Source organism: Plectropomus leopardus, chromosome 22, assembly GCF_026936395.1.
Source record: "Plectropomus leopardus strain MGB_pleo_1.0 chromosome 22, ASM2693639v1, whole genome shotgun sequence".
In the NCBI taxonomy this organism is placed as follows: domain Eukaryota; kingdom Metazoa; phylum Chordata; class Actinopteri; order Perciformes; family Serranidae; genus Plectropomus; species Plectropomus leopardus.
In genome coordinates this window covers 25,512,714-25,540,067 of record NC_142197.1, presented here as the reverse complement: position 1 = coordinate 25,540,067, position 27,354 = coordinate 25,512,714, and the positions used below count along the sequence as shown (strand labels likewise).

Below are 27,354 nucleotides of genomic sequence, written 5' to 3'. Positions count from 1 at the left end.
GAGAGTCTCTGCAGTCTGTTTATTCACCCCAAACAGCTAACGGATTAACGGTACAGACGTCACCTGTAGCTACGTAGCAACATACACATGCGGCGTGTGTGTGATTGCTCTGACACATGCTGATTTTTTTATGCATTTTTGCTGCGGCATGATATTTGTGACTCAGTTCTGAGCATGCAGAGGGACCTTTTTTGGGTACTTGCAAACATATTATGTGGAATGATTTTATTTGAGCGAGCAAAATCTACTCAGTCTTCAATACAATTATTTCTGTGTTTGCTGCTATGCACATAAGTGCAAAATAATAACCTCTCTTATTTGGTACCTCAGAACTCTGCTCTGTGTGCTTTTTGTAACTGGCTCAAACTGTGACACGCTGACACACTTTAGCAAACCTGAAGAGTACACAGAGCAGAGAGACTGTAAGTCCATAAGAGCAGGGAGTGACTGAGTGAGTGAGGTTATTACAGAGCAGTCTTCTGGATATGAATCCATGCATACATGTTTTAAGCTGTAAAAAGATTTTTATAGATTTTTTTTATACATTTTTTTTAGTTGCTCAAACTAAATCATTCTTTCTTTCTAGATAATTTCTGTAATTTTCTCACAGTTCATGGTCTTGCAACAAATCTTTTTCTGTGTCAGATTTATCCTTTCGCACACTCAGGATTGAGGCACAAATATAAATCTCTTCATTTACATTGCCTGTCCAAGGTGGGAATATCACAGCATTACATCACCTCGCTATTCTGTGTATAAAGTCAGACTGCAGGAAGGAGGGACAGGGTGGTCTCGCCTCGGAGCCAGGACATGAAGTAGTAACAGCACCTAACGAGGTCTGTGTAAACCGTAAAGCCAGAAAGACATAACCATGGGCGGCACCATGGGTGTAATGTTATGGCAATATAGTCATGCATGTGAAACACCACAGGACATTTTAGAAAAGCAGCATAGTTAGCATAGCGGCTAATTCAATGAGGAAGAACAGCAAATGACACATAGTAAACAAACAGTAAATGACCACAAACTGGGAAAACAATGAGATTCAGGAACGTCTTAGAGCAGAGGACAAGATCAGCCGCCATAGAACAGAGGCGGTAAATGATTGGGATTGACATGCCTTTAAAAAATTGTTTATGAAGCGCTGCTGACGCATATAGTATATATCATGCCTGAGGTTGACGTGTGTGTGTGTTAAACATCACACCCGTCATGCTTCTTCTGATCGTGGGATGCCGTGATGCAGTGTTTAATCACACACTGGAGCAGAATGATGCTGCTGTTGGTTGGTTCTGTGTAAAAATGCAGAGGTGGTATAAAGGAGGGGATTTCATTGTGGACCTATAGTGCCATCTCGGTGTAAAAGCGGATATGGTAACATACTGAGCATGTCTGGCTGTGCGAAGCAGCTGCACCACCGATCATACAGCTACATTCAGCGAGAAGAGTGAAAAATGTTTTTCAGTATTAGGACACATCCCGCGTCTCTTTCTGCCAGGAAAATGTGAGCTGAGGCACTAGGTGCTACAGTGGTGCCAGCTCGACCAACTTGAGCTGCATCAGAGGCCGTTTACACGGCAACACTTTTGGCATGAAAAGGTCAACTTTTGTTGTGGTTTGGCCTTTAGTTCACATGACAATTGTTCATATGAGGCCTGAAAACGCAAATGGTTGAAACCAGGTTCCAGAGTGTTATCTTTTGAAAACGCCACCTCTCCTTCCTGTGTAAGCTGGCAATGTGCAGATCCTGTCAGAAAAATGACGTCACGGCCACACTTCATGCATGTGGGTGGTCTTCTTCTATGGTGTGTAATTACAAGTAAGTTACACCACCAACTATGGCCCGGCATGCATACTACAGTGTTTTCAGTTGTTCTTGCGGATCCATGTACATGAGAATCGTTTTCACAATGTTATCATATGACTGCAGAATTTTTAACAACACAGGGAAAGACTATTCAATTTTTAGTAGAGCTGATTTCATCAAAACTCTGCCTTTAACATTGACCATGGGACCGACTGTACAGCTCTGTGTACGCCTGCACTCCAATGATGAGCTTCTCCTCCATAGATTCTTTAGACAAATATTTACTAAAGAACAGAAAGATTCTGCTGGCTATGATTGATTGGTCTTCCTCACGAATTCTGGTTTATAACAAGGCAAGAGTATCCATAAGTATGTTGACATTTGTAATGCATTATAAGTCACATCTTTAATCTTTTAGGACTGTTGATATGGTGTATCAGTATGCATTATGTGTTTATGAGTGTACTCATAATGCATTATAGATGTGGTCTTTATACAAAGTGTTACCCAGAGATTAAGTAGAGGGTAGGGCTTGACAGATAACATTCCCTGTAATGTTCTGTACCTTAGTGCGTTGCAGAGCGCCCCCTGTAGTCTCTGGGCAACCAGATGTTGCTGGGGCAGTTTCTCTGGGCTGACAGGACGCTGATGGGGCACTGTCGTTGGGACCCCCTGCTTCTGTCCTGCCGAACTCACCAAACCGTTCCATAAACTCTCTGTACTGAAGCTTCTCCCGCTTGTTCACAGGCATCTGACTCCACACACACTCAAACTGAGAAGCAAAGGAAAGCACACAAATAATATTATGTGCACTGAGGGGAGCAGCACCCCAAAGAGAGCCACATGCAGCACGTAAATTGGCTTTACAGATGACTAACTCTCTCATGCAGTCAATAATTATCAGGAAGATGAATTAAATTTTGATTAGAATAATTAAAGAAAACATATCAGAGTAAAAAGAATGGAACTGGCAAATGCTGCGATAACCAGACTCGGTTCCTCATTTGTAAGCGTGGCCTGAAGCCAGCGAGTTTTGTTAGAGCTTGAAAGCACTGGGAGAGTTGTTGGAAATGTGCTTGTTCTCTTGAATGTCTCATCTTTGAATGCTCAGGATGAGAAGGCACTGGAATATACGCAGGAGTAAACACTTTTTCTGGCTTTACCTGATCATTTGTGAGTCTTAAGCAGTGGCGATCACAGAGCTGTCTGAACTGTTTTTTAGACATTGTCGTGCTGCTGAAGGGGTCCAGATCCAGAAGCTCTTCGGTCATGTCATACAAGTGACCTGAGACCACTTCCTGGAGCTGTGTGACTCCAGAGGTATTTGTCTGGAGGGGGGATCTGGGTTTACTCCCTTTCTCACAGGTCTTAATCGGGCACCTCTGTGACAGCTTCAGCAGTATGAACAGAAGCAGACAACACACACGCATGTTCAATGTGAGGCATACAGGACAAACAACTAAAAGAATAGTTCAACATTTTGGGGCGATAGCCTATACTCAGGACGTGGGGACAAATGGTCCCTGTAAAGGCATTTGGTTGATCCGTAGCCACATCCAGTTTTGTGCAAAACGATCTCAGTACACATTGACATTTTAGCACCTTTTCAGTGTTAATGTCCATCCATGTGAGGCTTGGCAATATAGCTTTAAAATATTACTGCAATATTTTAAGGCTATACAGCGATACACAATATATCTCCATATTTTAAAATATCTAAAATACAAAATTATTGAATTAACTGCAGTTACAATAAAGTTAAATAAAGTAGCTACTGTCACATAATAAAGTTGAATACATTACTGTTATAATAACATTTATTTAAATATGGTTATAAGGAAGTTAAATAAAGTACTTTCATAAGGAAATTTCAAAAAGTACTGTTTTAATTTATTAAATTAATTAATTAAAAAGTGTGACGCATGGTGCTTTTATTTTGAAGTGCCTGACTCGTCTCAGGCTGGAAGTGTTTTGCTGTGGCCTTGAAGCTTCCTATAGACTGTAAATAAAGATGGACAGCAAAACAGATCCCCATAAGTGTAACTTTTTTGTCTTGATCGCCCCCTGGTGTCTGTCTGCAGTATAGGTCATAAAGCCTGCCCCTCCATGTTGGTGAATGGGACATGGGCCCAAATAAAAACTCAAAGTACACACCAAATACATTTTTCTTAAGACAGTTTCTGACACTGAAGGTAGTTCTCATCACCTTGATGTTTGTTCAAGTGTTTGTTTTTATGATAAGTTCGGCTTTAATGAGTAATTAAATATACAAAAGGAGGGTTTTCCACCATGATTGACAGCTGTGACAGCTAATCCATGCCCTCGCAATCAATGGAGCTGCTAGCGATTCTATGAAGCTTCCGGTCAGCAAGTGGATGTTAGCATTAGCGGACAGTCAAACAGATACTGCTGTGCCTTTCACTGTGAGGATTCATTCCCTTCGAATGGGCAACAGTTGCCCTACTAGTTTGGTGTGTCTGGGCCTTGAGATGAAACAGTGTTATTAATCTCATGTCTGTGTGTTGGATAAAGAGATGGAGTCAGGATGTGGTTAGCCTAGTTTAGCATAACTATCTCACAACCATGCTAGTGGCTTCGAGAAATTGTTCTTGGGCACAGCAGTTCATTGAGTGAGATTTTGACTGTGATTACCATGTTAGCATCTTCGGAAAGAAAGCAAAAAGCACATTTCCCAAAATGTTGAACTATCACCTTCGGTACCTTTATAAACACTTCTCTCACCAGTGGGCTCTGTGATTGAAACTTGTTAAGGAAGTCCCTCCAGTTAACAGTGCAGCTCTCACAGTCCAATTCCAGTTTGGTCAGCATGTATCTGTACTGTTTGTCTGACAGGCACGCACAGAAACTCTCCAGCACCTGACGAAACTCCAGAGCTTTGACCGTCCCTGTCCCGCTGCAGTCAAAGGCCGAGAATACCTGGAGCCACAGAGACAGTGATCAGCTGAGGAAGCCTTGACAAGGGACACTTCCAAGTCTTGATGCCCAGTTCTGATTTGTTGTCTATATCCATTTTTTTGACTGCCTGTTTACATCTCCTCTCATAATTAACTCAAGTCAGATATCTACATTTACACCAGTTTAAACTTTGCTTACGCTCGAAAACGACAGGAGTAAACAAATACTGAAATGTCCTCATAAATGTGTTTGTTTTAATATGCACGCTGTACTTTCACCAGTGTGTGAGCCCGTTCACGAATGCAAGCATGAGACAAACGAGAGCTTGCGGTATCTGCACACCAGTGTTTACATGCTACCTGGAAGCCTGCCCCACATACAGTAGTTTTAGGTCCAACAAGGGGACCTGCTGCTTGCTGCTCCACAAGTCTCTCTCTCTGTGTGAAGGAGGCTTCTAGGTAGCATGTAAACACTGCCGTGCAGATTCAGCAAGCTCTTGTTTTTTGGGGCAGCTGTGGCTCAGAGGTAGAGCGGGTCACACTCTAATCAGAAGGTTCGATCGATCCCCAGCTCCTCCAGGCAACATGTCGAAGTATCCTTAGGCAAGATACTGAACCCCAAATTGCTCCCAATGCTGCTTCATTGGAGTGTGAGTGTGTGTGAATGATTACTGAGTAGCTGGTGGCACCTTGTATGGTAGCCTCAGCCACTAGTGTGTGAATGTCTGTGTGAATGGGTGAATGTGACATGTTGTGTTAAAGTGCTTTGAGTGGTCAAGAAGACTAGAAAAGTGCTATACAAGTACAGTCCATTTACCATTTGTTGGTTTTGAGGCATGCATGCATGAATGCGACACACTAGGAGTTACAGGCTACAGAAAGCCTACAAACATTACACCAGTGACATTTTTCAAAACAACTTGGAACTTCAGGACACTCTGGTTTTATTGTGCATTTTTTAAATATTTTTAATTCTGATCACCATTTGCTTCCACTGTTTGGGAGATGAGTGCAATGCCTTTTTCCCTTAAGCCTCCGGCAGTGTTTTGTGGACTGTAAAATTTGTGTACTTTCCATTGCATGAGGGCAAGCAGATAATGACTGATTTTTCAATTTTGGGTGACCATTGTCGCATTTTCAGTAACGTATGAATCCCAACGCCAGGGAATATCTGACCTGTCTACAGACTCATTTGAAAATATTTATTTCCACATATGAATGAGGCCTGAAACTGAACTGAGAACATCTGATTTCATGTGCTTTTCCTGCTTGCATGCTTCATGATACATATTCGGTGTGTGCCACATGAGAAAAAAAATCAGAATTGGATCACATGAACCATGTAGCGTAAATCAAGCCAAAAAAAGGAGGCCTGGTGGGAGCTTCACCTTATCCAGAGTAGAAGCTGAGGCAGTTACAATTTCTCTCATTCTAGCCAGAGCCGCAGCTGGACTGAGGCTGTCCAAAGACTGTCTCACAGCATCAGGAGTAACAGGAGGACGCTCACACTTCTCTTCTGCTTTCTGCTCAAACGCAGACAGGAAGTCCATGTAAGCTAGCCTCTCGCCACTATCATCCATGGAAACATGGAGCCTGAAGAGAGAGGACGGAAGAAGAGCAGCACAGACCAGTTGGTTTCAAAGAGAGATTTGAACCCTTTGAAACCTGAGCAATTTGCCTAAATTTCTTTCAAATTCTTTCTTCTTTCTTTTCAAAGGCAATGAACAACATAACAAGAAATAACCCAAAAAATAGCAAGAAATCTGTAAAAAGTAACATGAAAATGACCTGAAATAAAACAAATCATGAATCAACAAAAGAAAAGTAAAAGAATAACAAAAGGTAATGACCTGGGAAAAAAATGCTAAAATAAAAAAAATACATATAAATCAATAATAACATGTTTAATAATAATTATTTATATTTATTTAATTTGTGTAAAAAATAAATATAGTTTTCTTGCTAGTTTTCCCTAATTATTTAATAATTTTCTAATGATTCTCCTGCTTTGCAATATAAAAATCATTTTCTGATAAAATTCTTGTCACCTGATACTATTTTTTGCATATTGCAGGTCATTTCATGCCAAGTTGCTCATCGCCTTTTTCCGATGTCTTTCCCACATCTGCATGAAGCAAAAGCAAACAGGTGTTAATATAGGGTTTAGAGAGCTAAATATGTGTAACTTTGGGCCTTAGTAATATGTAAATGGGTGAATTAAATAAAAATTAATGTTGAAATTAGCTCTAAAGACAAAACCTTTTTTTGTACCAGGCTGTAAAGATGTTTATTTCTGCTACTAAGTCCGGCATTTTAACATGGAGGTCTATGGGGATTGACCACGTACTGTATGTACTACACTGACTATGGATAAGTACCTCATACAACTCCACTTTAAAGATTCTGAACTATCCCTTAAATGCATCCCAGAGGATGAATCCTGACCTTTGCTCCAGCACCGCCGTGTTTTGGACATATTCTGGTTTTGTGTGAATTCCTGAAGTCTTGAATGGATCTGCATGAATTTTGATTTCTTTTCTTAGATATTTAAGGTCCCCACAGAAAGTACTGTCATAAATGATACATTTTCACTTGAAAAGCCAGCATTTGTTCAAAACTTTGATTAAAGACTGAATATCTTTTAAACTAATAATCTTCACATCAGCCTAAACTGTACTTTGTGTTTAGTGCCAGAGGTGTGGAGTCAAATCACAATTTTGATTACTTCAATCAAAAAAAGACTTGCAACTTGACTTGGACTATAACATAAATACTCATGACTTCATTTGGACTCAAGCCTTTTGACTTCAAAATACCTGATACCTTCCCCTCAGCCCAAAGATTACAAATATGTTATTTAAAGTGTGCCACAAATCCATTCATTCACTGAATCAGCAAATATTAATACTTTTCGTTTCCAGCAAGCTGACACTTAATTCCCAGGATTCACATTGTTTTAACCAATCTGACAGCATCCAATCAAGCTGCAGCAGAAAAGCACAAAGAACTAGTGATACATTACAGTGTCAGTTGGAAAAAATGATACCAAAAATCATTTTGTTCACGTACAAAAACTACAGAGTGGTCAACAAAAATGAACTGTAGTATGCACAACGTGAAGATCGAAAATCACAATGGAGACGCAACATTCCAACAATTTTTTTTAACAAATAAGGTTTAAATAAAGGTTTGGAACACACTGCCCATAGATGTCATGCAGGTTTTACTATGTCTTTATGTCTTCTATGTCTTTTCATGTGAAGCAGTTGGTGCATGTAATTTCTGTTTTGTAAAGCATGTTGGGCTGCATTTATCGTATGAAAGGTGCTATACAAATAAAAAATTATTATTATTATTATTATTATACATTTAAAAAAGCATCCATGACTTTTGTAAATTATATATATATCTTTCTCTGTTGTGGCAATGCATTTAGTGTGAAGCACATTACGCCTTGTTCAGAACTTAAAGCTCAAGGTTTAGGATTTAAGTGTAAAGACTTAAATTCTCAAGGAAACTTGTGTTTTGCAAAATAATGACTTGTCTCCACTTCTGTTCAGTGCTAATTAGCAAATATTGGTTCTTACTAAGATGGTGAACATGATAAAGGTAGAAGGTAAATTTATTTTTTAAGTTTAAAAAACGAAATTACATTTGATAAAGATTATAAAATTGTTATACGTAGTATTATAATTATTATTATAGAATTATCAATTCTTATTAATTATTTAAAATAGAAGAGAAATATTTTAAAATGAGAAAAATGTCAAATCTAGCTAAATCTGCATGACAAAGCTCAATGTTATAATCTGCTTATGAAAAATACAAATGTCTTAATGTATTTTCCCACAGAGAAAGTAAAGATGGAGTTGACCTGCGCAGATGATTTATGAGCTTTTGTCTGCTGATGGAGCAGCTGTAGGTTTGTAACACACTGATCAGCTCGTCCACCGTCACTGTGCCATGTCTCCTCGTCTCCAGGCGAGTCAAGGAGTCACTTAACCCCGCGTAGTTCTTCTGCACAATCGCTCTGTGGACAGTACAAGAATGGCTGATGATACAAACAGAAAACCTGTGCCGCTACGCACTCATATTTCTGTTCAGATGGACAGTACAGTAAAAATGTTTTGACTTCTACAAACATAATCAGATGTGAAACTAAACACTTGCAAACTCTAAAGCAGATTATTTTCTGCTCTCATGAATCAAAACTAGTGTTCACACGGCTGATAAACTGCCGTACCTATTGTGCAGCTACACTTGAAAATTAGTGGAGTTTAATAAGCCTTGTTGCATGGCATTCAAAATATTTATTGAGAAAAAAAATATTTTAATAAGGGCTCAATAATAATCACAGCATGTGCAAAATGCTTCTACGCCAGACTTTAATGTTTGTTTATCCAAACCCCCCGGGGTACGCCGCTCATTCAGGAGAGTAAAACAACAGCATATGTACTGTTGAAAAGTACTGACACTCCGGAGTAAAGCCGGCTTACAAAACTCAAATCTCCAAATATCAATCTATAAATATGCTCTGTTATTTGTCTCTAAGGGTGTAGATTCTGCCTGAGTCATTAAGGCAACGGAACCAGCTGTGACTCATGCGCAAGTTTAAAGTTTACAATCACTAAAATGTGTGTATGCTTTCCAAATTGGTGCATGCTTTGAAAATCTTGTTAAACTTTAGAAATGTCTTATGAATAAGTCACAACTTTTTTCTGTATCAAGCCCACCCAAAATGTTTGTGTTTACACTGTTAAGTTTATTGACGCTGACATACTGACTTAACTGCTTTGCAATTTTGCTTTGCACTTGCGCACTGCTGCACCTCTTTAAAATGTTATATTTTCCTTAATTTCATGCATTTTCTACACTATTTTTAGCTTTATTTCTTATTAATATTATCTCTGTGGGTTTTCCATCATTTTCCATCTCATGTTCTCCATGCTGTGCATTCAGTTTTTATCCGTATTTTTATCTTACTTCTACTTGTATTATCAAGTGGGTTTTTTTTTACCAATGTGAGGATGCATTCTATATATTCTATTCTAAACATGCAGGTTTTATTATGTCTTTTTGTCTTTTCATGTGAAGCACTTGGTGCATGAAACTTTTGTTGTTGTTTTTTTTGTTGAAGTTTATTTTAGTAGTAGTATTTTGTCATAAAGCATACCTTAGCATACATTGTCATATTAAATTGAAAAATATTTTTAAAATTTTTATAAGGCTACTTAAAGATATACTACACATGATTTTCCTAACAAGGTTTACAGTAACAAAAAAGTAATCCCTCTCAGGCATCTATTATGAGCCACTCTGTGTGTTTTGGTGTATTTATCTGCAGAGACTCTGTCCCTTGCCTCTGTTTTCTCATCGTGCCTCCGCACCAGTGATAGCCGTGGCCAGAGGCATTTTGTTTTTGTATGGTCCATCGGCATGTCTGTCCCATTCTTGTGAGACATAAAACATTTTTAAACATTAAACATTTTTATGCCTCTGCGCCGGAGATAGCAGAAGCCAGAGGCATTTTGTTTTTGGGTTGTCCATATAAATGTCCGTACATCACTTTCTCATGTACACGATATCTCAAGAAGGCCCTCAGGGGATTTCGTCAAATTTGGCACCAGCATCCACTAGCACTCAACGTAAATCATTAGAATTTGGTGATTTGGGGCTAATGTGACCTTGTATCTGTTTCAATCTTGTGAGTGTGATATCTCAAGAACACCTTGAAGGAGTTTCTTCAGATTTGGCACAAACCTCCACTCGGACACTGAACAATGAACTAGTGGTCAAAAGTCGAAAAAACATCATTTTGGCCGTGATTCAAGGAATCATTCGTGGATCACGAAAAACATTTCTCACAAATATCAGAAAGGATATAATGACAAAGTGTACATAAAAGGTCAGAGGTCAACTTCACTGTGACATAATGTTCTGCAAAAACACTTTCACTTTCAAGATGAGCATCATCAATTCAGTATCTGACAGAAAGGCTTTTTCAGAACATTATGATGTAACAGTGAAGTGACCTTTGACCGTTATGGATAAAAATGTCCCTTTATCATTTTAACCTATTTACCATTTGTGTGAATATGCCTTTTTTTTTTTTTACACCTTTTGTGTATTAATTCTAAGTTTTAAGTTGTAGCCAAAAACACGTTTCGTGAGGTCCCACTGACCTTCAACCAACAAATTCTAATAAGTTCAATCTTGAGTCCAAGTGGGTGTTTGCACCAAATTTGAGAAAATTCCCTCAAGGCATTCTTCAGGTACCATGCTCACAAAAATGGGACCGGCAGACAGATGGACATATATATGGCTGGATGGATGGGTTGGATGGGTAAGTGGATGATGGGTTGGTTGGTGGATGGATGGATGGACCCTTCTTCTCTTACTCTATAGACTGCAGTGAGGCCGCATCAGAGGACAGTGGTCTGCCAGCGTTCTGTTGGGCAACAGTTTGTTTCGGCTTCTGGCTGCGAGCTCTGAGTTCCCCCTCATGATGAAACCCCAGCCTTTTCAGGAAGTCACAAACCGCCACACGGCCCCGCCCCTCTAAGTCATATCTGTCAAAATGAAGTTTAAAATCTTAGCTGGCAAAGGCGAGAGCACATCACGGTACAATGTAGTGACTGTGGTGCCTCAGCTGGGTATCTCCTACCTCAACCAAAACTGGTCAAACTCCTCAGGGCTTATTGGAAGAGCATAGGTGAAGAGGAGTCCCCTCAGGCCCGCTTTATGGATCCAGCCCTGACCGTCTGTGTCAAACTGGCACAGCACCTGATGGAAAAGAGAGGAATAAGTCCAGATTCTAAGTGCTAAGTCATAGGCAACTAGACTTGAGTTTCTTGAAGAAGTTAAACCTTTCATTCGAGAGGCTTCTTTAGTTTCAGTCTTCAGATCTGAAGAAGCGTCTCGGATGAGAGGTGAAATGTCTTCAAGAAACTCAACAAAGTTTGCTGACCTTGCACATGTCTGCCCACTTGTAGCGTACTTCAGTGGCCAGGAGTTGATGGAGCTGCTCCTGTCTGTCAGGAGAGACAGAAAAACTGACACAGAGCCGGCCCTCAAAATGACCACGCATCAGAAATAATGACCCTCTTAGACTCACACACAAGCTGTTTGTGTCCATGGTTTGCATTTGCCATTATTCTCAACAATATCTACAAATTCTGTGTAGTTGATGTTGGCTCCGGGATGCAGGCCAATCAAATCCAGCAGCCGCTCATACTCGTTCTCCCTGCAGAGGAGGCCCAGGCTGCTGTACAGCTCTCTGAAATCACGGCAGTCCACCACGCCTTTACGCTTCCTGTCCATCAGGCGGAACGCCGTCAGGTTGTCCTGATGGGGAGACATTGGGTTATCAGAACAGAGACACAGAGATGTAAAAAATAATTGGCCAACAGGCTCATTTCTGCGCATAAACATTCAAAGGGTGTTTCAAACTGACAGTTTGTGGTTGAATGTTTGTGTGCAGAAATGAGGCTGATCCAGGCGGCAAGCTGATTTAGGATTTATAATAGCAGGCGTGCGCGCAGTTTTATGATATTTTTTAGCAAACGCCCATTTTGGCTTTTATATACATACATACATACATACATACATACATATATATATATATATACATATATATAAATAAAGGGTTGACTGCCAACATCACTGTGTTGTTCCACATTTTCTCTCTGTCAGCTCGTTGGGAATATATCTTTAAATCTTTATTATTGTTTTAGAGATATCCTTCATTTTTTTTCGTTTATAAATCAGCTGCTGAATGTCTGCCTCTGGCAGGTTTGCAGCTGATGTGAAAGTCGTCCTGTGAACACGTCTCACCCCGTGGATGATCTTGATCCTGGTCTTCATGGCAGCCAGGCACTGCTCAGCAGAGGTAAGCAGGGGGCCGAGCTCCTCCTGATGACTCTGACTCTCTGAGCGCTGCTGCCCGTCTCTGGCCGTGGCCTCTGCAGAAACCATGGGGGAAACACATGTTGGGTTTCTGGCCTTTTAATAATCTTTGTGAGGGAATTACACCCAACAAATTGGATTTTTTGTTCCATTTTGTGAGTCATTTGTGTTCCTCCACACTCCGCAGAGTGCTCTTCATGTCTTCAAGCACACTGGGCATTTAACTGCCTGACCTAATTTACTTTTAATTAGAAGTACTCTTGTATTCTAAATCTAGGAAACTTGATTTTTTTGCCTCGCAAACATGACTAACTTTACGTCCTGGCTTTGTTTGATGATTCTTCTCTTTTTTTTGTTATTCTTTCGACTGTTTCTTTCTTTTTTTTTTTTTTTGAGGATACAAATTAGAGCGATGCCCTGCTGCTCTGTTTTCTGCTTCCAAAGCATATAATTAGCCCAAACAAGCAGAAATGAGTGCGATTGTGAATGTGTGTGCTTCTCCGCTCTGCTAATGAGAGACGAAGAGGCTCACTCTTACTCTATTTATAATCCACCATGATTTCTCCAATGGCTCATGTGCTAAGAAAGACATCATTTTACAGGAAGCGGGGGGCTTATGTTTGATCACCGTGGGTGGGGTAGGAGTTGGGATGCGAGGCAAGATGGAGTGGAGGGGGACGGGAGCCTGGTGGGGGAGTAGGAAGGGATTTTAAAAATCTCTATTTAAGCACTGAAAACCCTGCCATGCAGAACTGATGGGATTGCTGACGCCGCTGGTCAAGATGTTCTGGCTGCCGTTCTCCTGTCTCACCCTCGTACTTCACCAGGAACACCGAGCACTCCATTCCACCGTCCCTGAGGCCCAGCAGCTCGGTGAACTCATGGAAATTCTTATCGTCCAGGACGACCCAGCTGTCCTCAAGGATCTGCAGGCAGAAGAAGAGAAAGAAGGGCAAGCTCTCAGGTTCAGGCTGAACTGATTAACCTTTTACCAGAGTCACAACTGCAAGTACAACATGGACAAGAGGACATTTCACCTTTGGCTTTCACTGACCAGCTATGCAAGATTTTAACCTTTTGAAATCCAGGGAAATTGGATTTTTCTTTCAATAACATGAGCAATGAGCAACAACAGCAGAGGTGACCAAAAAAATTACCCCTCAAAAAATAGTAAAACATACAAGAAAATAACCTGAAAATTAGTTTAAAAATAAAGGAAAAAGAAAATCAATAAGAAAAAAACAAGGAAATGACATGAAAAAGAGTGCCTAAAAATTATAATGATTTTGTAATAGAATTTTAAATATGTAGTTATGATAATTATATAGTTCTTTCCTAGCTCTTTTTTTTTCCCCTTGACATTTTTTCCTAGTTTTAAAAAAAAAATTCTAAATGAGCAACTTGCCCAAAAAGGTCCTGCAAAATGCAAATAAATAAATAAATAAATAAGAGGAAATGCCCAGAAAAAAAGTTTTAATTATATCATATTAATACTAAATGTTTAAAATTATGTTACAGAATTATTATTACTTTATTTCCAAGCATTTTTTCAGGTCATTGTTCAGGTCCTTGTTTTTTGTGTGTCTTTGACTATCCTTTTTTGGCCAATTTTCAGGGGTTTTTTTCTTTTTCTTTCCTTTCTTATTTTTTAGTCTTTTCTTGTTGTTTATTGACTTCTTCCCATGTTTCTAAAAGAAATCAAGCCAATTTGCTCAGGTTTCTAGGGGTTTACCCTTGGAAAGTAGCTTCATTTATTTTAAAAACATGGAAGAAGGCAATGACTAATAAAGAACTACTAATAAAGAAAGAACCAAAAAAAGTACCAAGAAAATAGTAAAAAGTAAATAAAAAAAAAAAACATTAAAATTAGTTAAACAAGGAAAAGAATGTTAAAAAGTAAGAACAAGGTAATGACTTGGAAAAAGTGCTTGAAAATTCTATTAATTTTGTAACATAATTTTAAATATGTAATAATAATAAGAAACAGGTTTTCCCTAACTTTTTTTCTTTTCCCCTTGTCATTTTTCCCTAGCTTTTTGAAAAATAATTTCCCAAATCTAAAAATTCCTTGCAAGTTGTGAAACATTTCTTGCCAAGTTGTGTATTGCCTTTTTTCTCATGTTTTCCAAAGAAATCGCACACATTTTCTCAGGATTTGAAGGTCTAAATACTTGTAATAGGCATTTAAAAGTAGCACAATAAAAGTGATGTCGCTCCAGGTGTCAGAGTTGAATTCCAAAAATAAAAAATGAAGAAACAAAGTAAAATGAAATACACATTGCTATAAACTTTATATAATTTGCTTTTCACGTGTGCAATTAAATAAAGAATAAATGGATTGTTTATTGTGATACGAATTGCCCAGGTCACACAACACAGTTTATTGAATTTATACATTAAAATTAAATCACAACACAGAGAACAAAGTGCGGCCGGCTAGCTCTAACAGGACGCTGCTGTCTGTCATGGCTGCCATCAGCTCATATCGGCAACAATAAGCTCCACCCACAGGTCCGCCCTGAAGCTGTGATTGGACTATTGGTTATTTTTTATTTGGGCATGAATGACTTGACCCATCTAAAGAAGAAAAAGCTCCCCCGTCCATCTTTATGGAATCTAATGACAGCTGATGTATTCAGTATTGGCAGGTCTGTGCTGCTCTCTGCTGGATGTCTAATACACCTCTTTGTTTTCTGGGCTGTGTTTTCATTTTAATGAGTCATGGAAACTTCATGTCATAATTAGAAACTCTCCCTTCACTTGTTAAAGGAGACTTAGTGCTCATTTACAGGTTCATACTAAACATTTTTTTCCTTCATACTGTCTGCTGGAACACCTGTATTCATCCTGTGATGGAAACTCTCCATTTTGGCACCAGAGATTCTGGGTCTTCCACATCTGAGCTCTCACTAGGCAGGTATCAATTAACCCTCAAATTGTACAAATTGAAACTACAAATCTACATACGCCTAATGGAAACAATTATTATTATTTAAAAAAAAAGAAAGAAACCAACTTCCATTTATCTCAATATAGTTTTAACGCTTGAATGAGGTGGTATTTCAGGCAATTCGAAAAGCCATATCTTGCCAAATTGCAATGAAAACACTTTTTTGGCTTTTATAGGTGATGCTATGGCTATGTGCTTGTCAGCAGTAACTGGCTCCCTCATGATGCAGCAGGAGCTGCAAGAGCTGTTATTGCATCGTATAACTCTTACAAAGTTGATCGGATCATCTGGAAGTTTTGAATCCACAATTCCTCTGTGAAATCGTGGACTATAACCTCCCAGAAATCCCTTATACGAGGCCGCTGCCACGTATAAGGGGCTCGCCTTTCCATTATGACTCCGTAACACGCCTACGTGGCCTTGGATTGGAAATAATGACGGCTCGTGTGGTGGCTGCAATAGAAATAAAGCTGCTAATGATTTGAACGTCCATCGCCATGGTTACTGGGATGTTATCACCAGAGAAGAAGTCACACAACATCACTCAATGGAAACGCAGTCATCTCGCAATTGTGTTTTAGCTTCATTTTGAAAATATTGCTAAGTTTTGAGCAAGTATCGCTAAGTTTTGAGCAATTACGTAACATCCTGAGTTGAAGCATTGTCTGCTGTCATTGCTACATGTTACTGTAGATAGACGTGGTTGAAAACCCTTTAAAAAAAATGCTTGTTCTGGCATTACACATCTTGAATTAGGCATTCAAATAACGAAAAAGGGGCAACGGTTCTAAAAATAAATAACTGAAAAATCAGAATACTAGGACTGGAAAAAACAGAATACCAGGATTGGAGAAGGAACCAGTCTCTTGAGTTAATACTTTGTAAAACTACCTTTTGCTTTAATTACTGTCTGTTTGAAAACACTACCAGCTTTGCACAGCAGAATTTGTGAATATTTGTCCACTCTTCCTCACAGACTTGTTGGAGTTCCGTCAAACTGCGTAGTGAGCAGCGATGGACTGTTCTCTTCAAGTCCATCCGCAGAATAACATTCTGCTTCTGATCCTTCAGTGACTGTGGTGTTTTTTTGGTGGTATGTTTGGGGTCCCTCTGGAAGGTGAACCGCCTGCCCACATTCAGCTGTCTAGGGCCACAGGTTTTCATTAAGAGTTTGGTTATGTTTGGCAGCATCCCATTTCCCTTCAATCCTGACCAACAGCCCCATCCCCACTGAAGAGAAACACCACCACAACATAATGTTGCCTCCTCCATGCTTCACAGTAGGTGTGGTGTGTTTTGGGTGGTGCATTCTTGTTTTCGCCAAAGATAGCACTTGGAGTTCTGTCCAAAAAGTTCAATCTTGGTCTCATCTGACCATTAAACCTTTTGCCACATGGCATCACAGTCTTCCAAGTGTGTTTTTTGTTGGGTTTTTTTTCAAAGCAAAAAGCAAGTCTCAGTGTGGCACTTTTTCAGAAAAGCCTTTTTTCTTGCCACCCTGCCATGCCGGCCAGCTCTGTGTAAAGCTTGTGAGATTTTTGTCACATGCACAGAGCAACCACTCTCAGCTATAAAGACTTGTAAGTCTTTCAAAGTTGCCGTTAGCCTTTTTGGTGGCTTCTTCCTGGCTCAGTCATCCAGTTTGTGTGGACACCCCGATCTAGACGAGGTGCTGGTGATGCCATACGCTCTCCACTTCTTCATAACACTCTGAAGGGTACTCAGATGGATAATTCAGGTCTTTGAAATTGGTCTGTATTCTTCTCCTAACTTGTGCCTTCTCACAACTTTATCCCAAAGCCCTGCTGACAGCACCTGTCCAGACACACCGAAATCTTTACGTTACCATGCACTATGAGTCGAGTTCTCAAGGGACAGCTGGTCTAATTCTGAAGGAAGAAAAGCCACTACAACTGACATCAGATGAGGACCATAAGCTTGTTGTAATGTTTCTGCTGTGTTCAGTGTTTGGTTGTACTAAATTACCCTCTAAGGAGTCTGACGATCAGTTTTTCCATTCAGTACATTTACTTTTAATGGTTTTAAGACTTTTTTTCTCTTGCAAAACTTAACATTAGCATTATCACAATTAACCATGGCTGTTAACAGCCATGCTAACAAAGCTAGTAGCTAGCGTTAGGATTATCGTCAACCTCTTGTTCAAATATGATCACTTCCTGCTCCAAAAATCCAAGATGACGATAGCCAAAATGCCAAACTTAACACTTCTAAACAAGAGTCCACAAACTAGTGGATGATGCTACAGTGGCTACGTCTCACAGGCCATGCTATGGACTACTGGAGCAACATCGCACTGACTACTAGTTTGAATTGCACCACTGAACTTTTCAAAAAGAAATTGTTTTTCATAGACAGACATTTGTGCATACTGAAGTCCTCCACAATCTGCTCTAGGTTCAGTTTTGCTGCTCATTCATTCTAAAAGCATACTATAAGCAGGGTATATGCCCGAATCCTGAAGTTAAATTCAAACCCTTTAAAAATGTTTTTTTAAACTCCATTTATTTGAAGACCTTCTTGCCACTTTGAGCTCTTTGATGTGACCAAATAATGTGTGATAGAGTCTTTAATGTTTTATCAGACTATTACAGAAGTAGCATTTCCTTGATACTAGTGCTCTGAAATTGGTGAGGCTCCTAAATTAATGTCTTAATATTTAGGGGTATATAGGGGTGAACATGGTGTGTTTTTGAGCATTTCAGACAGCTTTAATAAACAGTTACTCTAAATTTAGTTTTTTATCCAAGCAAAATGTATGTAAAATACACTGTGTCAAAGCGGTCAGATAAAGAATGTGCAGATAGCACCGTTTGATTTCTTTCAATATGATTTAAAGTACCGAGTTCAAGAGGTAGATGCATTTTTCAGCAGAATCATTTTGAAACTATTCCAAGCCCAGGGTCACTGTCAATAAGCCACTATAACTCTTAGATGGGTGAAAGGTAAGTGAATTCCTTAGATCTAACAGTTCACAGTTCAGATTAGGTGTGAGGTAATGTGAGTCGGCCTGCATGGAGGATGTATATACAATAGAATGGCATCTTTTGCCGTGATTTTTTAAGCTTTTCATCGTTAAACACTCACCTTCCGTACGTCCGTCTCTGACAGCGTCCCCTCAGAGCTGTGGGTGAGGGCCTGGATGCGCTCAGTCAGGCTGCTGTGGCGTTGCTCTAACCTTGATCTCATCCTCTTGAAAACAGTGTCCAGGATGCTGCAGGTGTGTGAGCTGACCTGCAGGCTAGAGCGGGGCCGCTGTCCCCTGACCGACGGCAGAGTGGACTGAGGGGATGAGCAGCGGCTGTAGGACAGATTGTTCAGAGCTCAGTGTGAATAAAAGATGGTGTTAGCAGGGCTGCAGTCAAGAGTATACAGTTGGAGTTAAGAGCAGTTCCAAGCTGAGAGTGAGACTAGAGCAAATAATGCTGTAATCCAACCTGAAGCCTAAACATGCAACAATATCTCTCCAAATGTGAAAAGCAATGCTCAAGATAAATAAGATCTGTTGGCAGGACATCTGCCCCTCAAGAACCAAAAGTGAAGTCATAGGAAGCAATCTATCAAAAGTTTGGTGGATTCTAGGGTTCAGGTTAAGAGGTTAAGGTTATAGTGAGGCGACATAGCTAACCTCTTGTTTATTTCGTGATAAAAGCACCGAATTTGGCACTAATATAGGTTCACATATTTAGAAGAAATCTGGATATTGGGCCATCATAAATTTGAATTCAGATGAGGACTTTGGCCACCCCTAAGCTTTTGTTTCCAAGTTTTAACACCACAAATACTAATAACATACAAATTAAAATGAAAACATGTTTTATTACAATGTAAAGCAATAATTGCCTCTACATGTTATAGTATTGACTGGGTTCAACTGTAGCAGTAGCCAGTGCAGTTGCATATTAATACAGGTAATGTAACATGTTCTGAACTGTACTGAAGCCAGTAGCTATGCTGCTTCAGTTATTTCAAAGACCAGTGTCATTGCTGTATACTATTGAAATTATTTTATTAACTCATCTTGATCATGTCAACTGTTCATCACAGCAAAACAACTTGCCACGGACCATACCATGGCACTTAAATGTCTGAGTAAATGACAGATCTTATATTAATAATATGATACTGATGTGCTCCTGTACCTTTCTAAACAAAATTAAGTAATTCATTAAATAAAAAAGCATTTGTGTTATAACCATAGTGTGCAAGCTAACTCACAGGAGGGCATATTTTAGAAATGTTTTATTCTTAAAGCATAAATGAGAAATGATCAGTGAGTCAGCTGGACTTCAGTGGTGTTACTAGTATTAGGTGCTAACTGCCAACTGAAGGATGCAGTGCAAGATCACAGTTTATATGCCCACAGGTGATCCTGGCCTTTAATATTCAAAACTGAAATGCTTGAAAGTGAATGGGGGTGTATGTAAACATGCTAGGTAAAGTATACATACTAACAGATAAGTTTGTGGGAAATTACATATAAAAATCCTCTGTATCTCATTTGCTCAAGTATCTTCCATCAACATATCAACATATAATACAAGAACATTTTTTGTGCTTTTATCAAAAAGGAAACCATTGCTATGGTATACTGAGCTATACCACCCACTATTTGAGGAAGGCAACTGATAATTACAAGAGTAAATGCCAGAGATGATACAACAACAATTACAGTACAGGTCTAAGCCGACCTACTCTACATGTCTCTGTGCTCACCTCTCAGTATGGGAGGTGTCCTCGTGGAATGAGGATGTTTCATCTGTTAGTGGTACCCCCAGGCTCCTGAGGAAGCCCCTGTAAGAAACCAGCTGAGGAGAACTGTCAGATGTAGAGCTGGAGGTCTCACAAAGCCTGGAAACACAAAGAGAAAGTTTGAGAGTGAGCTGAGCAAACTCAAACCCCAAACTGAGAAAAGCACACAAAGCATCAAACTACAGCAAGAAAGACAGATGCTTTTTTCCGACCTCTAACATGTATGATGAACTGTAAAGCGTGTACATTTAGACCAGCGCAGCTCATTAAGTGATTACTGCTATCATGCCACACCGACCAAATAGCGCCGATGTAGAAATATTTTGACCTCCCTTCACTTTATTTTTCTAAGAAATTAACCACTTAGTTACAGGGTATTGGGTTAAGCTGTAAAAAGCTAAATCAATTGAAACTAACACCCCTGGATAGGTCTACACGGTGCCTGAGCTGTTAACACTGGTGCTAACAGCTATAAGGTCCAGGTCCTATTTGCACATTGCCACATGTCTTAACCCTTTGAAACCTGAGAAAATTTATCTGATTTCTTTCGAAAACATTGGAAGAGGGCATTAAGCAACAAAAAGAATAAATGACCCAAAAATTTAACATATAAAAAACTACCTGTAAATTAGTAAAAAAAAATACCTTAAAACCTATAATAATTTTGTAAAATTATTTTAAATAGGTAATTATGATGATTGTAAATATCCTTTTTCCCTAGCTTTTTTCTTTTTTTCCCTGGACATTTTCCCTAGCTTTTTTTAAAAAATAAAATAAAAATTCTACGAATTTCTTAAAGTTTGTGGAACAATTTTTACCAAGTTGTTTGCTGCCTTATTCCCATGGGTTTTTTTTTAAATAAATCAAACAAATTTACTTTGAGTTCAACATTTACATAATATTGAAAGATGTCTGAAAGCAGCACAAGAAAGATGATGTTGCTCCAGGTTTCAAAGGGTTAAGTGTGGCAACTCTGTGTCCCAAAACAAGCCTACATGCTGGGAAACTGCTCATAGGTGTTGACATGTGTATCTGTTCCTGCTTGAGTGCTCTGTTAGACTGAGGAGTTTTAGTTCTTGACATCTTGACGATTTCGAACAGTTGTCATCTTTTGTTATTGCTGCACTGCGTGCGTCGTGTGTTTCTTACTTGTTGAAGTGTGTGTCTGAGACGGGCGCTCCACAGCAGCTTAAGACCTTCTTCAGATCTTCCTGTGTGACGTATCCTGTGTGCTGAGGGTCACATAGCTTCAGAGCCGCCAGCACTGAACTGAGCTGCTCACACAGCTTCTCCACAAGCACATTCTCCACCTTAGCACAAGTGCACACACAGACACACAGCAAACACACACACAAATCAAACTGCGTATTAATAATTAACCCCTTTTTTTCTTTTGATCTCATCTTGTGTTTTCTCTCTGTTTGATCTCAGGGTGTGGGTGTGTGGGTGTGTGTGTGATTGTGTGATATGGGTGATATTTGATCACAGTGTGCTGTTAACACACTCACTGTTGTCCATGAAGCAGATGCCACAGACACTTTATCAGCACATTGTGTGGTCTGCTTCTCTTCTGCTGGTTTTTGCTCCTCCTGACAAAAATAAAGAATAAGTACGAATTAATGGCCTTACATGGAATTACAATGCACACACACATACATACACCATAGCAAAGGGTTAATGAGCATACAGCAGTGTGTTCAGCGTCCTCAGCAGTGTCCTCAGCAGTGGCGGGTGGAGGTGCGGTGTTGGTGATGCTGGGGCTGAGTCTCTCCAGGCTGGCCCGCTGGATGACCCCGCTGTGTTCTGGGTCCAGAGCATTGAGCAGCTCTGTGATCTGTGGCTGCTGACACCTGGGCAGCGTCCTACCTGGTCTCTCCAGAAAATGTCTCAGCTCTGCTCTGGGGATATACCCTGCCTCCCTCTGGAAAGAAAAGCAGTGTGAGTATTCTTCATACAGGTGATACTCATCTTACGGTCCGTAGACCAAGTCTGACCCCAGATAGATTGCTGGGTGGCCCCCTAATCATTTTCTAATTTACAATAAAAATGTGTTGATTCACACTGCATAAAACATGAAAACAGCATAAAACAGCATCAAAATAGAGTTTAACCCCTCACACTAGTAACACCCTAGTGTCCTAAAAGCCTAGAAACATCCTAAAATCTCAGTAATGACCTAAAATCCTACTAAATATCCAGAAATCCTGGAAATGTCCTGAAATCCCGGAAATGTCCCAAAGTCCCAGTAAGGTCCTAAAATCCTAGACACATCCTGAAATCCTGGACATGTCCTAAAATCATAGATATGTACTGAAATCCTGGAAATGTTCTTAAATCCTAGATATGTCCTTAATCCTACAAATTTCCTGAAATTCTTATAATGAAAAAGCAATGTCTAAAAGCATGGAAACTAAAATCCTAAAAAATTTCCTTAAATCCTAGGAACATCCTAAATCCTGTGAACATGCTAAAATCCTAGAAATGTCCCAAATCCAAGAAATATGTTATAATCCTAGAAATGTCCCAAAATCCTAAAAACATCCTTAAATCCTAGAAATGTCCTAAAATCCTAGAAAGGTCCTTAAATCTGAGAAATTTTGTAAAATAAATTCCCTAAATCCTACAAATGTCACAAAATCCTTCATATGTCCTACAATCCAAGAAACGTACAAAAATCTTAGAAATGTCTGCAATCCTCAAAATGTCCTAAAATCTTAGAAACATCCTTAAATCCTAGAAACATGCTGAAATCCTAGAAACATCCTTAAGTCTTAGTGTTGTCCTAAAATCCTATAAATGTCCTAAAATATTAGAAATTTCCTCAAATCCTAGATTTTAAGTTACATCTAATTAAGGTTGTGGCCGTTTTGAGTGGAAGGTTGTCTACAAGGTGCCACAATAGAGCGAGATCCTCCCCTCTCTCTTCCAAATCTCCATCCTGCGCCCAAATATGGTCACTTGTGGCTCCCAAAAACCAAGATGGCGAGGCATCAAAGCAGCAGTCCAATGAACTAATGGGGAACATCATGGTAGCTATGTTCATTATTTTTACTATCTTAATTTAACACAATTTTTACCTACACATATCAATTTCCATTATGTATAATGTATATAAACATAATGTATATATTTACAACTGGGCAAATGTCATAAATTAGAGTTAAGAGATAAATCAAATACATTCCCACAAAGCACAGAGTTCCTTTACTGAAGGACTATTACACTGGCTTCCATTAACAGTGGACCACATATGTTGATGCTGTATTATGATACTCAATATTTAAGTGGCTTATATGATAAGGCGCTGTAATATTATGATAGGACTAATTATAGCCTGGCACCACAGTGCATCCATCTGATGTGTACGTTACATTGTGAATCATACACAAACAATGTGAATCATAGCAAGTCTTGGGAGCTCATGAATGCTTCCCCAGAGATAGCCGAAAAACCATAGTTGGCTTGAAACGTGCCTGAGTGAAAAAGCTCATTATTGGCTGGCGGTGTGAGGACACTCTTGTTTGATCTCCCACCCGCTGAATAGATTATTAAAACAGTTGATGGATGGATTTTTTTTCCCTCCCATGCCATTAAAAGGAGGAGATTTTGGCAGATAGATATGTGTGATTCATATCTGGGAGAGGCTTCACACACATACACACATATACACACTCTTCCTCCAACTTGGAAGCCGACTGTTGTTTTGTGAGTGGCGGCAGCAACATCAAACATAACTGTGAATTAATGGAAATTCAGCCCCCCCTTTCCCCAAAGTTTAGTCAAACTCCAAAGTTTCATCCAGCTGAAGAAGACTGATTTGAAATTAAAGAGGCAGAACTGGATGCGGAGGCGTGTTGAAGGGGACGGCTGTCAGACGAACATATGGCTAGTGACTGAGTGGCTAACCAGTGGCCATATGCAATCATCTAATCATGTTTATGGCCATCAAAAAGCTGCGCATGATGATTGGCTCATCTGTAAAGCTGTCTGGCATTTATATTTAAAGCATACACCTGAGCATGTGCCTTTGTCTCTTTGCAATCTGCTGAGATTACTCCCCTGTGTCCTGTCTGATCACATTCAAATCACTTCTGTCTTGTCTCTCACTGCAGTTTTTGCAAGGTGATGCAAATAAGGGAGAGGTTTGAAAGCATCTCACTGTGTCTTTAGTGCGAGAAGGAGATTCATCACTCCATTTTTTTGCTGTTATTCACTTTCTGGCTCCTACCGTGTCCAGCAGGTGGAAGATTTCTCTCAGTCGAGGGTTAATGTCCTGAAGATCCAAGCCGTTTGCCTCTGCGGCAGGATGCTCCCACTCCCTGAGAGGAGAGGAAAGGAAAAGTAAAAACAATTGAAAAGAAAGAAAGAAAGAGAGAAAGAAAGAAAGAAGTTAGAAACCTCTTGTGGCTTACTGGCTATTCTCTCCAAGTTTGTACAGAACACGTTGCTGAACCAAGGTTCCCACACTTTCTTTTATTTGTGGCGGCCCTCCATGGTTAAAGTATTTGACACCACAGATAGATTTTCTGCGTTTGGAGCTGGACCATTCATTAGGGGCACTGTTGAACTACATATACCACATGGTTAGTTATACCACCACACTGTCAGAGGGTACTCTGGGCACAGAAGGAGCAGCAGAATCTCATGCAGATTGAAAGTGAAACTGTCCATTCTGCTGGGTCTAAGTTTCCATTTACAAACAAGCAGCAGCTCCGCCTCTCATTCATTGATCTGTTGTGATCAGGGCTGAACTGATCAATGAATGAAGACACAAACTGCTGCTGAGGGAAAAAAAAACTCGTGGAGAGCTCTGCCTGCACTGTATTCACAAAAAAACCTCTGAATTTACACCCTGAACTTAAATTTAAAAACCTATGCTGAGGGTATCTACAGCGGGACTGCCATTAACCCTTTGCGTCAAGCATAAATCCAGCCTAAGTCTGGGCAGACGCTACATGTTTTTATTTATTCTATAAGTTGTTTTAACTCACTTACATATTTTAATCAGCCTTTTTGAATGGTTAGAGCCTGCTTAGCCGGTGCAGAGCCGCTTTCATGCTCACGATGTACAGATGAATCCAGTCCACCACAGTTTATCCCAATATAATGACTGCATTCTCAATAATGTTGACAGAAAGAAAGGCAGAATTCATTTGTGCAATTCTACAATGAACAGCGAGTAAGAAGACAAAAAGAAAAAAATATGGAGCTGCAGATGGCTGGAAGATGCACACAATATGGTGTTTCTGTTCTACAGCGAAGTTCAGTTTTACATTACAACAGACTCAACACAGATGATAGGAGACGTGTGAATAACCTGTGATGACCTCAGCACATGTGGAGGCTCCATGTGTGAGCAGGGCAAACTGAAACCAGTTTAAAGATTTAAACCACAACTCTTTGGCACAGCAGTTTGGAAATCTAAATATGAAAATATGAAATGGAACACTGTTTGGAATTTTATACTGTCTCTCCAAAAAAGTTATAAAAGTTTCCTTTAAATCATACCTTAAATTATCCGGTCAATCAGATTTAGGGACATGGATTACAAATTCTGTCTTTTGTAATGATGAAACCAAAAGTATTTGTCACCTATTCTATCAGAGCCCTTGTGTTAAATTATTTTGGATATAAAGAATATTTCTTTCAAACACTGACTGGTTCAAGTGTTAGAAAAAAAGAGATATATTTTTGTATGATTACAATTGAGTTGATATTTGGGAAAAAATATATATATTTTGAACTTTTTTTGTATGGAAAATATCACATTTGTGAATGTAAATGGACTCAGAAAAATACAAGAATTTGGGGAGCTCTGTGGCTTATTTGGTAGAGCAGGCACCCCATGTACAGAGGTGGTGTCCTCGCTGCAGCAGCCGCTGGTTCAAGTCCAACCTTGGCCCTTTGCTGCATGTCATCCCCTTTCTCTCTCTCCGCCTTTCACGCTGTCTGTCTGTCCTATCAAATAAAGGCAATAAAAGCCCTAAAAAATATATATTAAAAAAATAAAAAATATAAGAATTAAGAAAAAGATAGGACATTATATGCAAACATTATACAGACTGAAAAATGGCAAAGCTAAGAAAACACTGGACATTTGGAAAATGCTAAATATTTTTGTTTGATACTTTGGTTTGATACCCCTTATGTATATAGTTATGTACAGTTCATCCTGCATGTTTTTTTGTTTTGTCTTTCTTGTTTTTCTTATGTTCTCTTTGCATTGTTCTGTTTCTTTTTCGTTACCTGACTGAGTTTCCATGTATGGAATAACTAAAAAAAGGAGAGGGCAAACTGACCTGTCAGTGTCAACATCTGTGTCGCCCTCTTCTTTCATCGGGCTCATAAAGTGGCCCAAGAAGTGTTTCCACCTCACGGGCCCCGCTACTCGCACACCATAACTGCAAACACACACACAATCCATACACATGCATGAAAAATACATCACACAGAATAGATGAGAGCTGGATTTTAAGATTTAAAGAGTAAAAGGGCAGCAAGGTCGAGGCAGAGCAGGTCGGCAGAAACAGGGAGAAGAAAGATAAATAAATTATTGCTCTCCCTACCGGCTGGTCAGCTTCTGGAAGGAGTGAGGGTTCATGGGAAATACAAAGCTGCTGAGAACGGCCCTGAGGACGTCCTGCTCAACCAGGCCGGAGCGGCTGGTGTCAAAGGCCTGCAGTGCTCGCCAAAGCAGCACACAGTTCATGCACATCTGTTCGAAAGAATAACAAACATTCATATTTTACAGATTGACCTTTCTCTTTGTTTCATTTTTCTCTCCTCAATATAGACAGGAAGTGAGTCATCTCCGCTTCTGGTTGCCATGGAGAACATCCCAGTGCGGCTCTGGGATGCAAGAGAGGAGCGTTTCTGCCACTGTTCCCACAAATTAGCTGTGATTAACACACTAACTCGGGAGCTGATTTTTCTGGGCAAACATTTTAATTAGAAGTGTTCCCTCTGCCGTTTGCATCCTGACGCGCCACTTAGAGCCAATTTAGCCC

At 39.6% G+C, this 27,354-nt stretch overlaps 1 protein-coding gene across 1 annotated transcript in view; it reads right to left on the bottom strand.

The window, feature by feature from the left end:
• Nucleotides 1–27,354, bottom strand: part of efcab6 (EF-hand calcium binding domain 6) — a 76,183-nt gene that overhangs the window by 8,615 nt on the left and 40,214 nt on the right. Inside the window, exons 9-27 of the mRNA XM_088072933.1 lie at nt 26,914–27,062; nt 26,647–26,748; nt 24,576–24,666; nt 22,035–22,268; nt 21,856–21,936; nt 21,497–21,657; nt 20,312–20,446; nt 18,683–18,896; nt 13,439–13,553; nt 12,556–12,683; nt 11,837–12,066; nt 11,690–11,753; nt 11,387–11,505; nt 11,121–11,291; nt 8,597–8,752; nt 6,111–6,315; nt 4,550–4,744; nt 2,971–3,198; nt 2,373–2,579 (exon numbers count right to left, since the gene is read on the bottom strand). Of these exons, the coding sequence (XP_087929059.1) occupies nt 2,373–2,579; nt 2,971–3,198; nt 4,550–4,744; nt 6,111–6,315; nt 8,597–8,752; nt 11,121–11,291; nt 11,387–11,505; nt 11,690–11,753; nt 11,837–12,066; nt 12,556–12,683; nt 13,439–13,553; nt 18,683–18,896; nt 20,312–20,446; nt 21,497–21,657; nt 21,856–21,936; nt 22,035–22,268; nt 24,576–24,666; nt 26,647–26,748; nt 26,914–27,062 (2,985 nt within the window). The remainder of the gene's footprint in view (nt 1–2,372; nt 2,580–2,970; nt 3,199–4,549; nt 4,745–6,110; nt 6,316–8,596; nt 8,753–11,120; nt 11,292–11,386; nt 11,506–11,689; nt 11,754–11,836; nt 12,067–12,555; nt 12,684–13,438; nt 13,554–18,682; nt 18,897–20,311; nt 20,447–21,496; nt 21,658–21,855; nt 21,937–22,034; nt 22,269–24,575; nt 24,667–26,646; nt 26,749–26,913; nt 27,063–27,354) is intronic.